Below are 14,629 nucleotides of genomic sequence, written 5' to 3'. Positions count from 1 at the left end.
TTTGAATCACTGTTTGTTAATGTCTCTGTTTTCATTCAGATCGCTGTTGGCTGCAGTTTGCCTGAGCGTCACGCAGATCGGCAAGTTCACATTCAGTATTCAGTAGACTTTGGAGTGACCTGGAAGTACCTGGTCCCTCAGTGCCTGCCTGCTGACCCCCGCTGTGGTGGTCAGGTCTCCCAGCCGTCAGTCTTCTTCCCCGCTAATGGCTGGAAGAGGGTAGTCTATCCTCTGCCTGAAAGTCTGGCTGACACGTAAGTCATTTCACATCAACAATGCCACCGGAGCTTTTTTTTTTTTGTTTTTGTTTTTGTTTTTGTTTTTTCCCCCCTCTTTCTTTCTCCCTTTTCTTTTCCCCTGTCCCGTATCTAGCAAGTAAAAAAAATAAAATAAAATAAAATAAACAATAAAAGGTAAATCAAATGGACCATTACGGCAAGGCTGGGATGGTCCATTTGGTAAAGTAAATCCGTTGGGCATCTTTCTTCGCCTTTAGACAATAATTCTGATGGCAAAAGAACCAAACGGGACAGGTTTAAAAAAACAAAAAACAAAAAAAACAATGCCACCGGAGCTGCTACATGTTTAACTGCAGCACCATCACATACAGTTATGAATAAGTTACATTACTGTTGCTGAAAATTGTATGCATGTTACTCAACGAACCAATCTTGTCTTTTTCTCAAGTGCGGTGCGGTTCCGCTTTTACCAGCAGCACTCAGACATTCAGTGGGGTGTGGAGAACTTTTACATCGGGCCAGCGTGTGACGGTCACTGCGGGGGGCACGGAGACTGTCTGGATCAGCGCTGTCTCTGTGATCCAGGATTCACTGGACCTAACTGCTACGCTAGCACTGCTCTTAAGGTAGCTTTGATACATATGTTTTTCCTCCTGGGAAAGACAGACTAGAAAAAAAGAAGCAGGTCGTGATTTAAATACACGTGCATTTGTGTGTGTTTACCCTGTAGGCTACTCTAAAGGAGCGTTTTGACTGGGAAGGGGCAACAGGTCCTCAGTGGCAGGTGCTGGAGGGTGGTAAGCCCTGTACGGACTGTGGTGTGTTGGTAGAGGGGACAGCCCTGTATTTTGGTGGGGCTGATGCCAGACAGGCTGTCACTGTTGATCTGGATCTACGGGGAGCCAAGTCAGTATTTAACTTCTTTCAATGACAGCTTTAAGTTACAAGAAGAGCAGTTTTATTTTTAAATCCCTGTTTATTTTTTGCATGTTTTCATCGATAGGTTTGTGGAATACTGGGCGAGGATTGGAAGTGAAGATAACATGACCATGTGCCACCGTCCAACTTGTCGTAAAGAGGGAGTGCTGCTGGATTACTCTACTGATGGAGGTGGAGTCACTGTGTGTTTTTTCCTTTTTTGTTCCTCTTTTATCTGTTTTTGGTCTTTAAATGTCTCATTTTGCCTTTAATTATTCTTCAGGTGTGTCCTGGACACTGCTGCATGAGATGGACTATCTGAAGTATGTGTCGGTGAGAAGAGACTACATTGTGCTGCCCGAAGGAGCCCTAACCAATGCTACTCGCCTGCGCTGGTGGCAGCCTTTTACCATTTCCTCTGGCCTCGCCACCCCGAGCCTGGAAAGAGCTCAGTGGGCCATAGACAACATATTAGTGGGAGGGTCGGACATCAACCCATCCACCCTGCTCGACACGTTTGATGATGGTGAGTTTGTATGATTTTATGCGATTAGGCGCTAATATGGCATGACCAGTGAGTAAATATGATGTAAACCACCTGTTTCTTTGCCCTTTGCTAGAGGGTGTTTCCCACGAGGAAAGCTGGAGCTTTTACCCTAATGCCGTTCGTACGGCAGGCTTCTGTGGAAATCCCTCTTTTCACCTGTACTGGCCCAACAAGAACCAAGATAAGACACACAACATCCTGGCCACTCGAGAGCTCATTGTGCAGCCCGGATATATCTTACAGTTCAAGGTACAGAACTGAAAGATTACTGTAATGTCAGTCTTTTATCTTATGTGTTTTAGTCTTAATCGGTGTCTTATACCTCTTGCTGTTGTAGATTGTTGTTGGTTGTGAGGCAGACACCTGTGAAGACCATCATTCTGTCCTGCTGCAGTACAGGAAGGATGCAAGGTAAGAATATCACAGCCTGATGCTAGTAATTAAATGTGTCCCATTTCCTGGTAGCTCTGGTATCTAGTAGGGTTGGGACTCCGCAGACACCCCACCATACAATATTATCATAATACTTCACTCACAATACAATTTTATTCTGATTTCTATCATTTTGCTATCTGCCGAGTATTGCAGTAACAGTTACTGTTACTTGTCACCTTTTTTCAACTTCAAATGATGCCCTCTAAGTTAAAATTGCCAGTAATGATTTGAACTCATGACCATTTTGTTTATGTTTAAATATTTAAATATTTCCACCCAAAAAAAAACAAGTTAAGAGTTAAGAAATATATATTTATTTGATTTATTTGTAGTTGATGTTAGTGGATATAAGCGGGTTGCTTCTTTTTTTCCCTTTCCCTTTGCTGCTTGCTTTGATATGATCAGACAGAAATCGGATGAGTTCAGTCCCCATCGAGTTGTGCTCATTGACAAAACCTCATTCAAACTGACGTCAACATGTCTGCATTCATAAATTAGACACCAATTATTTGTAGACCTTGGACCATCTCTCTGAGAGTGACTGCAGTCAGTCCAAGTCAAACTGTGACTGTCTGCAGAAAGGTTGCCTCCTTTCAGGCAACTTCTAACTTCTGCAATCAAAAGTGGGAAATGTGCAGCACCCTCAAGCTCTGTGCCATCATTTAGTCACCAATAAAATTGCAATCAGTTGCAGGATGTCAAAAAATTCAATACAATCCCCAGACAGCAACAATTCTGTCCTATTTTTACTTGCACGACTGAGCTGTTTAGCATGCTTTTACATCAGGGACACCTTTGTGTAGCTAAGCGTGTCTAGTGTTGGATGGTTTTTTCGGTAGAGTTGATTCAATGTAAGTTTGCTCTGCTAACATTATCTCAGTATTTGTTTTATTTTTATTTTATTAAATAAGACAAACTACATTTTTGGGGACCCTGTATTAATCCAATATTGCCACACAAAATATTGCAACACCATGCTGTATGAATTTATTCCCCTCACTTCTATTATCTACTGTATATCGACTGTTTCCCTTCTTAGGTCTGACTCATGGCAGCTGGTGCAGTCAGAGTGCCTCCCCTCATCAGTTAACAACGTGGGCTGTTCCCCTTTCCAATTCCACGAATCCACAATCTATAGTCCAGTCAACAGCTCAACATGGACCAGGGTCACTGTCCAGCTACCAGATCATGTCTCCTCAGGGTACACACTCTTTTTTAAAGTGATACATATCAACAGCTCTTTACGTTGCAGTAGTAAGAGGCTTTTGTGATTTATCATATATTTCCAGGGCTACCCAGTTCCGCTGGATTCAAAAGGATGGAACGGGAGAGCGGCAGAGCTGGGCAGTGGACCATGTTTACATCGGCGAGGCCTGCCCGGGGCTCTGCAGTGGCCATGGCTACTGTACTAGTGGAGTAGTCTGCATTTGTGATGAGGGGCACCATGGTATGTTCAGTATATTAGAGACACACAGCTTTTTTTTTTTTAATCAGTTGAATTGTTAAGCAGAAAAAGGCTCCCTGTGTAATATGATGTAGAAAAAGGTCAAAGGGACTAAATATTTGTCTCTTCCCCTCTGCTTCTACTCACTCCAACAGGTGACGATTGCTCCCTCTCCAGCAGTGACCTGCCCAGCTCCATCAAGGACAACTTTGAATCAGGCAGCGTGTCTCAGGAGAGCTGGCAGCTGATCCAGGGTGGTGGAGTGGGCAGTGGATGTGGGCAGCTGTCGCCGCACGCCCACGGAGACTCACTCTACTTTAATGGCTGTAAGATGAGGCAGGCAGTTACTAAACCGCTGGACCTCACTAGAGCTAGGTACAGGTACTACCAAAACATAAATAAACTCACTACATACAGATACAGGCCAATTTGCTTCAGTCAGAAGCACAAAAAATTGTTTTTCCACAGAATACTCTGTTCTGTCAATCTTGGAAATGTCTTTTTTCTAATCTTTTTTTATTCCTTTCTTCTCTTCCTTTACAGTAAGATCATGTTTGTGCTGCAGATCGGCAGCGTGGCACAGACGGAAAGCTGTAACATAGCTTTAGATCAAGCTGACACAGTTGACCGGGCCGTGCTGCTACAATACAGCATCAATAATGGAGTCAGCTGGCATGTAATCGCCCAGCACCAGCCCAAAGACTTCATAAAGGCTCAGAGAGTTTCCTACAACATTCCTCTGTAAGTGATGCACACAAATCCAGAAACACATTGTTATATACTCAGTTTAAATGGAGCTATCCTTCATTAATACCTGATTTTTATAGGATTTTTTGTATTTGGCCTTTTAAATGTTTAACTAATACCGTGTGCTTTTTATTTCATCATTAATAAAGTGTAATGATTTTCTTAGTTTTAATAACCCTCCGCAGCAGCTAGTAAGTCATACAACATTCATGTTGAGTAATTCTCAATAACTACTATGCTCTCTAAAAAGTAAACGTTTCTGAGAAGTGGCTTTTAAATCATCTGGGAATTTTTAACTCTATTTATAACAAATGAATAGTTGAAAAAACTCTGTAAGGTAGTAAGTACAGTGTGTTTAATAAACAGTTACCTGCATGATAAATGCCATTAGGCTGGTGTAACACTGATATAAACCCTGACACACGTGTTGCCCCTCACTGACACTTCAATCATTTCCATGATCTCTCCAGTGAGGCGAGGGTTAAAGGGGTGATGCTGCGATGGTGGCAGCCAAGACACGATGGTGCAGGACACGACCAGTGGGCGTTGGACCATGTGGAAGTAGTTCTGTGAGTACCCAATTCCCAGCTGGCATCTGGCTCTTTCCTACCCCCACCCAAACTGGCCCCCCACAGAGCCCTGATCTGCCCCCGACGCTACCTTTGACTCAGACTCAACTGTACAAATGGTTCCCTCTGCACTCCACCCTCACACAGGGATAGAGTTAGCACACAGGTGTGCGCTGATTGCCACCCACAACTAAACTCCTGAGAAATCACTTTCTTTTATATGCTAATCGCAGCTTCTGGTGTCAGGCAATCAGGGCACAAAACTTACTGCAGCATGCTTTGCGGTGATGGGTAATGTCTGTGGATGGCTGTTTTGTGTTCAGCAGATCAACGCCTGCTGTTAAGTCATCATATTTTCAGTGTTTTGTAGAATCCATGCATCTTCCACGCAAACAGGTTATCAATAATTTTTTTCCACTGAGTTGTCAAGAAGCAGTTACAACACATACACTGTGTGTCATTTATTTTTTCACTAAATCTCTTATTAAATGGAAATCACATGTTTACATATCCACCCTTGATTTACCGTTACTATCGCCATTTTGCAGTTAAGTTATCTGTCCCTTGTTGCATCACTGTTGAGATGCTCTGTGAGGTCCTAAACACAGACTGTATATAAATGATGGATGTAGCCTACTGATCTGAGCCTACTGATCTTTTTTTTTTTGTAATTCCCATCAGGAATTACTCTTTGTAATGGGTTTGTGGTCATACATGTACATATATGTGTGTGTATCTGGGTTTCCAAGATGCATCCCTGCTGTCACCATTTTTCTCCATGGGATTTTTCTCTCACCAAAATTAGACAGTGGAAGATGAATTTTTGCAGGAACATAGGAGAGGTAGGATAGAATTTCACTTAGACAACACGAATGTATGGATACATCCTGCCTTATATGATGGCGGTGCTGTCATGGTGTGGGAGATATTTTCTTGGCATTTTGTGCCTCCTGGTATCAATTAAGCATTATTTAAATTCCACAGCCTAAATGAGTATTTGGCTGATCACGACCATCCCTTTATGACCAGAGTGGACCAATCTTCTAATCGCTGCTTCCACCAGTATAACATGCTATGTCACAGAGCTCACATCATCTCAAACTGGTTTCCAGAACTCTACAATGAGTTCACTGTACTTACATGGCCTCCACAGTCACCACATGGAATGGAAGATTTGCATCATGGATATGCAGCTGGTAAATGTGCAGCAACTGTGTGATGTTGTCATGTCAGTATAGACCCATTGTTAAATCTATGCTATGAAGAATTAAGGCAGTTCTGAAGTCCAAAGGGGATCCAACCCAGTACTAGCTAGGTGGCCAGTGAGTTCACCAGTACAGCTGCTCTCTGTGTTTGTGCTTTTATCATTAGTCTTCTTTAATATATGATGCTTGTTTGTAAATTATGGTCTGACCTAAGGTACACTAGAAAATACGATGGGGTTTGCATCATTGCATGGCTAGCTTGAAGTTGGCAAGCCGCTACCTTGTGGGCTAGGAACACAATGCTCAGCTCAAGGCTTTAAAATGAGCAGGACTCTGCAAACTACTTTCAGTGCAGCTACATCCGTCTTTAACACGGTCTGTGGTTCTGAGATGATTCTTGTTGTGAATGGCACTCTATAAAAAAATGCAACTGAAATAATTCACATGTGGTACAGATGGAGAACAGGATCATTCTTGTCTTCCATGTAAAACAAAGGAAAGTGTGATGGCCACTTCACATCTATTAAAAAGTGTCTTTTTGTTCCACTGTGAACTCACAGTCTGACCAGTCTTCTTTGTTTTTAGGTGTCACATCCATTTCATCTATAAACGACATTACTGTATTTCTTTCTTTTAGGTAATGCGCTGTTCTTAAATTTGATTTCACTTAACTTGTGGATACTGAACCTTTTCACTGATTGTTTTTCTCTGTCTTTCATTCCCATTTTCTACATGTGTGTTACATTGTAGCTCATAACCTGGATGAGTCTGTTTTATCAAAGCGGAAGTCGATTCCAGCGTTTAAATCTAATGACAGGCTTTTTTTTGCTTCTTTTTTTTTAAATGGAGAAGTGGAGATTCTGCAGGGCACTGAAGATATCATGAACATGGTCTATAGCACATTGTTAAGCATGTTCAATACATTCTCTGCATGTTGTTCTGGGAAATTGCTTAAATTCCCTCACATGCAGGTGCTGATTGGTCATTCAGATGTGTAACCAAAGCATTTCAGATGGTACATACAACAGCCATGTGGTTTCCAGATTATGCAAAGTTGCACACAAACGCAAATAATGACTCATACAGACACACACATTTATGCCTAACCTGAGCTGTCCCTGGTCTACATGGCCGCGACCTGTCCCACTCCCTCCTTTGCACTCGCTTGGTTTCAACAGTGTCTGCTGAAAGGAGTGACCGCGATCCTCACATTTTGCTCTGTTGTTTATTTCTCTCTGCTCACCACTCCTTCGCACATTCTCCTCTCAATCCTCCTGCTCAATCTTTTTCTTTTGCTTCACACGCTTTTCCTCCCTGCCTCCTTGCTCCCCTCACCTCACCGATGCCTTCGATCATGCGGTCATGCTCGCTCCTTTTGCTTGTGCCACATTTATATTCCTACCGTACTTCCGCATCTTCCTCCTCCTCTTTTCCTTTCTTCCCGTATTTCCCCTTTCTTTCCCTGTTTGTCTTACAATTTTGGCATACAATGGATGGATTACTGCTGTGTATCTTGCTCTCTTTCTTTACCTCTGCCTGTGGTTATATCTCCATCTTACATCTTTCTACTGTTTCCTCACTTGTTCTGCCTACTCTTTGTTCTCCATTTTCTTTCATGTTTTTTGTTTCCTTCCTCACTCTCTCTGTCTTTCCCACGCTTTCTTGTTTCTTCCTTGAACCTCTGACTATCTTTCTGCCTTCCTCTCTTCCTCCCTTCTCCCCACTTTGGGCCCCTCGCCTCCCCAGGCTGGGGCTCATACCCTCCCAGACCTTTCTACGAGACAGCAGTCCCTTCCTACTGCCTCTCCCCTCTCGCGCTCTAACCTCTGCTCTCTTCTGTATTCTGCTCCCTCTGGCATGGCTGTAGTGTCAGGTAAGTTCTCCGCCTCTTCCTGAATGCAGCCCCCTCCCTCATCCTCCTCCCAGCTCCTTTTGTTCTCCCTATTACTCCGCAGACACCCTTGATTTCACATACACACCGCAGCCCTCGCCATCACCACCATGGTCATCTCCATGCCTTCTCCAACACGTAAGCCCCCACAGGCAGGTCAAAGGGCAGGTCAGCTGCTCACAGTGTTCAGCTGGAGGCTCACTGATAAAATGATCCAACACACAGTTTTTAAAAGACAGCTCTTAGCACAGGAAGTACAACAGTATCCATGAAAATTCAGTGGATGGAGGGATAAACAAATCCTGAACAGTGCTGGTAAATTTTCTGCTGACATGCATTTTTTTTTTTTTTGTAAATGGTTTGACACAAGGTCACAAAGGTTTCAAATAAAGCGGCTATTATTTGAATATGCAATCACTGCGGCATTTAAATGTAACAATTTACATGCACAAATGTCAATGGTAGTGTGTTTGTGTGTATATGTGTGATGTAATCCATCACTATACTTGTATCTGTCTGTTTTGTTCTTGCTGCCACCTCAACTACAGGCTGCTGTAGTGTTTTTTGACACGGCTGCTGATTCACAAGCAGACCTGAAAAAGATTACTGTTTGCTGTAGTTTATTTATTATCACACAAGCCTCAGCAGTGAATGACGATGTATCTTTTCTTCCATTCATACATCAGCATCAGTCGCAGTGCAGGGCATCTCACATCCTTATCCTCAAATGAACTCACAGTTGACCAGAGTTTCATTAGACTCCTCCATCCTTGCATGGCTTTAACAGATCGACTGTCGCGATAGCCCTCCATCCTTTTTTTTTTTTTCACTCATGGCTGTCTGTCCGAGGACGACGACAATGTAACTCTGAGCCAGGAGCTTCCTCCTCACTTCTTTCTGGTTTCTGACCACAAGTCAGAAACACACCAGCATGCACACGTGCTCTCAAACACACACATCGCTACCATTCGCCTGTACAGCATCAACCATCACACCCACTGGCACCATCTACCTACCTCGCCCTATCCTCCCTGCCCCCCTCCCTTCCCCCCTGCTTCGCAGAGGCCCCCCCTGCCTGCCCTGGCTGCACTCCTGGCTCACTGGCACCGCCCTGCTGGATGGAAGAGGCAATGAACAGGCTAAGCAAGAATGATCTACTGCAGCTTTTCTCTGTTACTTAGATTTAAAACCACCCGTTCACGCTCACCACCCTGCACTTTATGGCTTTTTTAAATTATTTTTTAAAATTCTTATTATTTTGTTTCCTCTGACCTCAAACACTCAGTGTCAGAGTTTCTCCCTAGTATGTTTTAGTGTGTCTGTAGACTCCTGTGTCTTCTGTCTTGTCGTGTTACATTTGGTCTAGTCGATGGATACATGTAGCTAATTGTAGTGCCATATTCACCATCTAGCTGCCTCTCATTTGTGCAGAGTGTAATGAAATCGAGTAGCGCCACCCATTCTCTGAGCTGTGGGATCCATGCAACCGTTGAGTGTTTGAGGTTGTGGTTGAAACGTGACTTAAAAAAAAAATAGCCAGCATGACTCCGGATGTGAGAGAGTGCGGAAGCTGCATTCGGCCATTTGTGTGTGTGAGTGCATGGTTTCGAGTGCGTGCATGGGAATGTGTGATTTTTGCAGCAGCTCTTTACTCTGTTGCTAACGTTCACACCCCCTCCTCTTTCCCTCCCTCTGTTTTTTTTTTTTTTTTTTTTTTTTTTTTACTGTCTTTGTATCCCTGCAGCACACGTAAACAGAACTACATGATGAACTTTGCCAGACAGACCGGCATGCGTCACTACTACAGCCGCAAGAGGCGGGCACTGCAGCGCCGTGCTTGAACCCAGCGAGTAGGGATTTCATCCTCTGACGTGCCAACCACACATCGACCTGCCACACACCATCCTTATTCTCATCCTGTTGAGACCCATCCAGTGGATTCCAGTCAGCCTTAGAGTTCCCTCGCCCATCTTTACCCACCCCTCTGCCACAAACACGGAACATCCAATCAGTTTACGCTCCAGCCAATCAAGGCCTTCCCAAACCCATGGGTTGGCGGGATTGAAACTCAGAAGGAAGGAGTGAAGAGGCTGTTTTGTTTACTTGTTCCCATGGGATGGTCGGGATTTCTAGTTGTTTTGTAATTGTTGCTGTGGTTCCTCCGATTCCCATTCCCACCTGCTCTACCCTTCCCTCTGGGTCCCAGCCCCCTCCCTCTACCCCTTCTTCACCTTCTCCCTTCTTTTCCTGCCGCACTGTGAAATTGAGAGATAATATATCACTGCTGAACTGACCAGCCGATTGGAGAGCAGCCTTCCAGTTCCACTGAGCCACCGGGTGGGAGGACCGCTCCACCGCTGCCAACCAGTACACCCGGAGAGAACGACTGCAATGATGATGCTGACCATTAGGAGGAATGATGGTGATCAAGCCCTAAGAAGAAAAGAAAAAAAGAAAAAAAGAAAAGAAAAAGGAAAAAAAAAAAGTACTGTGTTCTTGCTGTTCTGTGTGTCTGTGGGTTCTTTTTTGTGATGAGTTGACTGTGGTGTTCTGTTCGTTTGTTCGTTCGTTTTATACTAATTCATATGCTTTTAAGGGGGCGGGGTGGGGAGGGTCGGTTTGTGCTGGGTGCTGGGTTCTGTTTCCTTTTCCTCGTTTATCCACATCGGGGCGGGGCGAGAAAAGCCCCGGCTCCACACGAAGAAGAAGCAAAAGAACGATTTGCAGACGACGGAAAGGAGAAAATAAGGAGAGGAAAAAAAAAGAAAAATAAAGACTGAACAGCAATTGTTTTTTTTTAATCATTTTTTATATATGTTGGTTCCCGAAAAATACAGATATTTATGGTAAATGGTTCTTCACGTGACCTATTTAAGATGCACTGTGCGTGAAATCTGTATGTTTTTTCTAGTGTTAAGTTATTAGGCAGTCGAGTCAGGCTCTCGGACTGCATCATCTCCCCTCTTCCTTCACTTCCCTCTTCTCTTGTGCTGTTTCCCCCCCACCCCATCCTCTCTCTGCTGATTTCTGATACCTGGAGGTGAGGCTCTATTAGTGTTGTTTTTTGAAGTCTGTGTAATATGGACCCTCTGCCCTCAGTGTAACTTCAGTATAGCAATCTCCTGTATATATATGTATATCCACTATGGGGAGACCCAGCAGCCTTATAAAAGGGAAATAAAGAACTGTCCAAACCTCATACTGTACACATTGCTTCAGCTGCTCTCTTTCATTCCCTCAAAATAAGCTTTTGTATTTTTTGCTTTAGACTTTCTCTCCTTTCCCCATTTGTGGCTCTCACTCTCAGACCCCAATGAAGATTTAAAGCCATGTATGGCTGACTCTAAATTATCTATTGTGTACATATCAGTCGTAAAGAAAGATGCAAGCCAGTGAGTAACTCCTAAATGTGTACTTAATTCAGTGATAGAACTCAATGGCATAAAGAAATCCCTGGAAACTGATACGTGAGAGTAGGAATCAGTTAATTGTTTTGATTTTCTGTAAAATTATGACAATAAGAAAAATACAGAACATAACCATCCTTGCCCCATATCTGTGTGACTTTTTATGTGACAGAAGAGTGTGGGAAAACATTCAAAAGGCATCAAATTTGATAATTTATTCAAATATTTATTTATTCAGAGAACTATAAAAACAAAGCACCTGTTTATAAAAAAAAAATAAGCCATTGATCCAACCGAGGTTGTAGTGGGCTGGAACCTGGCTGATGACGATGGGCAAGAGGTGGTGTACATCTTGGATATGTAGCCAAATTTAATAAGACATTTATGATAAAATTCTCTCTTTCACCTGAGTGCACACCTCAGTGTCTTCAGACTGGGTGTTCACCACACATCACTGCAGACCTTCAGCCTTACTCCAGGCTCAGGCTGCAGCAAGTCCTCTGAGCATGTTCATCAAAATGTCTGTATTCACAAACCATCACCGACCATCACCCACACTGTTACAAGTGCTAAAGTGAGACAGAGGGGTTCCAGTGCGATGTTCAGGCATGAGTTACAGTACGGCTGATCACAACAGCTGTAGCTTACGGTGTAGGTTGTCCCCTTGAAGTGGACTTTTTGCTTCTGGCTGCAGTCTTTTTTTGCCATGCAGCCCCTGGCTGACAGGACGCTGTGGTTGCCGTAGCGGCCATCTGCCTTAAAGCACACCTTACTGGGAGGGCACTCTGTCACGACAAACTCAGGTGTCTTGTCCTTCTCCAGCATGGGGCTGTAGAAGCAAAGCAAGTTGTCACAGAGCACAGAGGGAAGGAGGAAGTGAAGCCACAAACCAGCGATATGCAGGAGCTTCAACATGCTCAGGCTGCAAAGAAAAGAGAAGCATCTGTTAAACTTTGGGTAAAACACATACTTAGTGCTACAGAGGTTTAGTTTTTGCAATCTACACTGAAAGGCCACTGGTAAAAAGAGATTTTAAATAGTTATTTCACTAAATCAACTGCATTTTTCTGTCTGGGTTGCAAAGCCATTTAAAAATTAGATTTATTTTATGCAAACCGACCAGTTAATGGAAGTCTCTCAGCTGCAGAAATGTCTCCTTCTCCTAAATATAACTGGACTAAACGACACTTGTCTCCAGAGTGACTCTGGTCAGCACAGTGAACTTTCTCCAGGCACTCTAGTTTCCTCACACAGCTCAAGGACAAGCTCATTAGGTTAACAGGTGACTGCAAATTGGCTGCAGGTGTGTGAATGTGAGAATGTGAGGTTATCCGTCTCTCTGTGTTAACCCTGCAACAGACTGGTGGCCTGTTCAGGGTGTACGCCCCCCCGGGATGAGCTCCAGCACCACCTGCAGTAAATAAGTGGACTGATGAAAAACTGATACTCTGATACTCAAAGTGCTAAAAAACAAACAAAAAAGCAAAACAAATTTGAAAACCGCAGTACCAACATCTTTCCACAGTTTCATAGAAGCCATTTTTCCCCAACACCGCCAAACTGTAACGCTGTGCAGAGTGAAAAACCCCGTAAGAGGCTGAAAAGTGAAAGTGACAGGATTCATAAGTCACTGGCCCCTTAGCTGAACTTACATGTTAGTTAGCTGCAAGTTTCTATTGTTTGGTAAAGGCTGAATTTAGATACTATATTTACCACGTTAAATAGCTCACAGATAATGGGTCATAATTACTGGAAAGAAACATTGCTGCTGAATTTTTCTGTGATGTTATTTTCATTCATGAAACAAAGTGAGTGCCATTTAAATCCATTATATTAAACAGATGGACAACATCTTCACAGCTATCATCTTTAAAACCGGTCAACTTGTACAGCTGTGCAGTAAGTATGAAATTTCACCATTTCTTGTATTGGTGTGAAGGATTTCCTCTGATAATCACATTCAGACTGCTTCCAGCATTGACGATAAAATGCAGGAACAATTTTAGTGTGAAGCTTCGCACAGTCTCACCTTGTCATTTAAGAGATTTTAAGTCCCGGCAAAACATTTCAGAGCTTCTCCTGCTGAACTCCAATCTCATCACTGACTCCAGCTGTACAGGCCACACCTTTGATTATACCTGCTTGTTAAATTCACACAGAGCAGCTACACCAATAGAAGCTTGATCATGCCAGTGCTTTTATTTTTTTTAAACACATGTATATGGAAATAGGCATTACAGAAAGATGGTTGACAAGTCCATCTCTCTGGCACATAAATACAAGTCACACAATACATCATACACTTTTTTTAAAAGTAATGACTGAGATTTAGACATTTGACTGAATGCCTTTCATCTTCTGAAGATTTAAGTACCAGTGGCTAACAGGACTCTCCCCAGTCTTCAACAATACAGGTACCTATGCATCAGTGACAGGTATTGTTGTTCTTGTGTTATTTGGACATGAATCCAAAGGCTCTTCCTTAAGACCATCGGTGTTCCCCACATGATCAACTTTTAATGCAATCAAATCCAGTAGCTTCTTCAGATTGCTGTCAGATTTGGGCGGGATATTACACTGATTTTTACAGCAGCATGTGTAGCTGACATTGTATTTGACTCCCTGGTAAGAGACGACTTTATGGGAGCCACAGAGTTTACTGTCCACACAGCCCTGAGAAGACAAGATGTGGAAGAAGCCATAGTTGCCTCTGGAGATGGCGCAGCGCTGGTCGGGCATACACTGGCTGGTGGTTTGGGGGCAGGGCTTGCTTTTCTGCTGCAGAGGACAGTAGTAGCACAGCAGGCTATCTAGAGCCAGTGCTGGGAGGATCGCAGCTGAGACCAGCAGGATGGAGATCAAGAAGCAGCATGGACTAAACAGATGGATGCCCAGACTAATGTGAATTCACACCAAAACAATACATACTGAAATAATATTTCAATTAAAGGCATTTATGGTTCTTAGTTATTTGCATGCATGTGCTGTTCACCTGGTCTTTCTTTGCGATCCCATCTTTTTCTGTAAAAGCCCACCAAACATGAAAGCGTGTCCACTCGAGCAGCCTTCAAACTCCAGCTTCTGATTGCTAATCAGAAACAGGTGTGTCTTTAATGTCATTGCACACACACGTAAAAGAAGAAACACACAAATTCACACAAACAGCTTTCAAGCTTTAAACTTCCAGTTTATTGCACAGGAATAACATTTGCTTTGTCCTTTAAAAT

At 43.3% G+C, this 14,629-nt stretch overlaps 1 protein-coding gene across 4 annotated transcripts in view; it reads left to right on the top strand.

The window, feature by feature from the left end:
* The window catches only part of reln (reelin), a 98,794-nt gene extending 87,600 nt beyond the window's left edge, over positions 1 to 11,194 (top strand). Inside the window, exons 52-65 of one of the 4 annotated variants that reach the window (XM_063479419.1) lie at positions 40 to 254; positions 688 to 865; positions 970 to 1,145; positions 1,243 to 1,349; positions 1,441 to 1,683; positions 1,778 to 1,953; positions 2,042 to 2,115; positions 3,179 to 3,340; positions 3,429 to 3,586; positions 3,739 to 3,958; positions 4,127 to 4,324; positions 4,801 to 4,899; positions 7,851 to 7,977; positions 9,740 to 9,846. In XM_063479419.1, the coding sequence (XP_063335489.1) occupies positions 40 to 254; positions 688 to 865; positions 970 to 1,145; positions 1,243 to 1,349; positions 1,441 to 1,683; positions 1,778 to 1,953; positions 2,042 to 2,115; positions 3,179 to 3,340; positions 3,429 to 3,586; positions 3,739 to 3,958; positions 4,127 to 4,324; positions 4,801 to 4,899; positions 7,851 to 7,971 (2,127 nt within the window). In that variant the 3' untranslated portion in view covers positions 7,972 to 7,977; positions 9,740 to 9,846. Of the gene's footprint in view, positions 1 to 39; positions 255 to 687; positions 866 to 969; positions 1,146 to 1,242; positions 1,350 to 1,440; positions 1,684 to 1,777; positions 1,954 to 2,041; positions 2,116 to 3,178; positions 3,341 to 3,428; positions 3,587 to 3,738; positions 3,965 to 4,126; positions 4,325 to 4,800; positions 4,900 to 7,850; positions 7,978 to 9,739 lie in introns of all 4 variants that reach the window. The other 3 variants (XM_063479418.1, XM_063479421.1, XM_063479420.1) reach the window with 3 other exon arrangements.
* The last annotated feature ends 3,435 nt before the right edge of the window (positions 11,195 to 14,629 follow it).

This window comes from Pelmatolapia mariae, linkage group LG7 (assembly GCF_036321145.2).
Source record: "Pelmatolapia mariae isolate MD_Pm_ZW linkage group LG7, Pm_UMD_F_2, whole genome shotgun sequence".
In the NCBI taxonomy this organism is placed as follows: domain Eukaryota; kingdom Metazoa; phylum Chordata; class Actinopteri; order Cichliformes; family Cichlidae; genus Pelmatolapia; species Pelmatolapia mariae.
The sequence above is the reverse complement of the archived record's forward strand: the minus strand, read 5'-3'. Positions and strand labels throughout refer to the sequence as shown.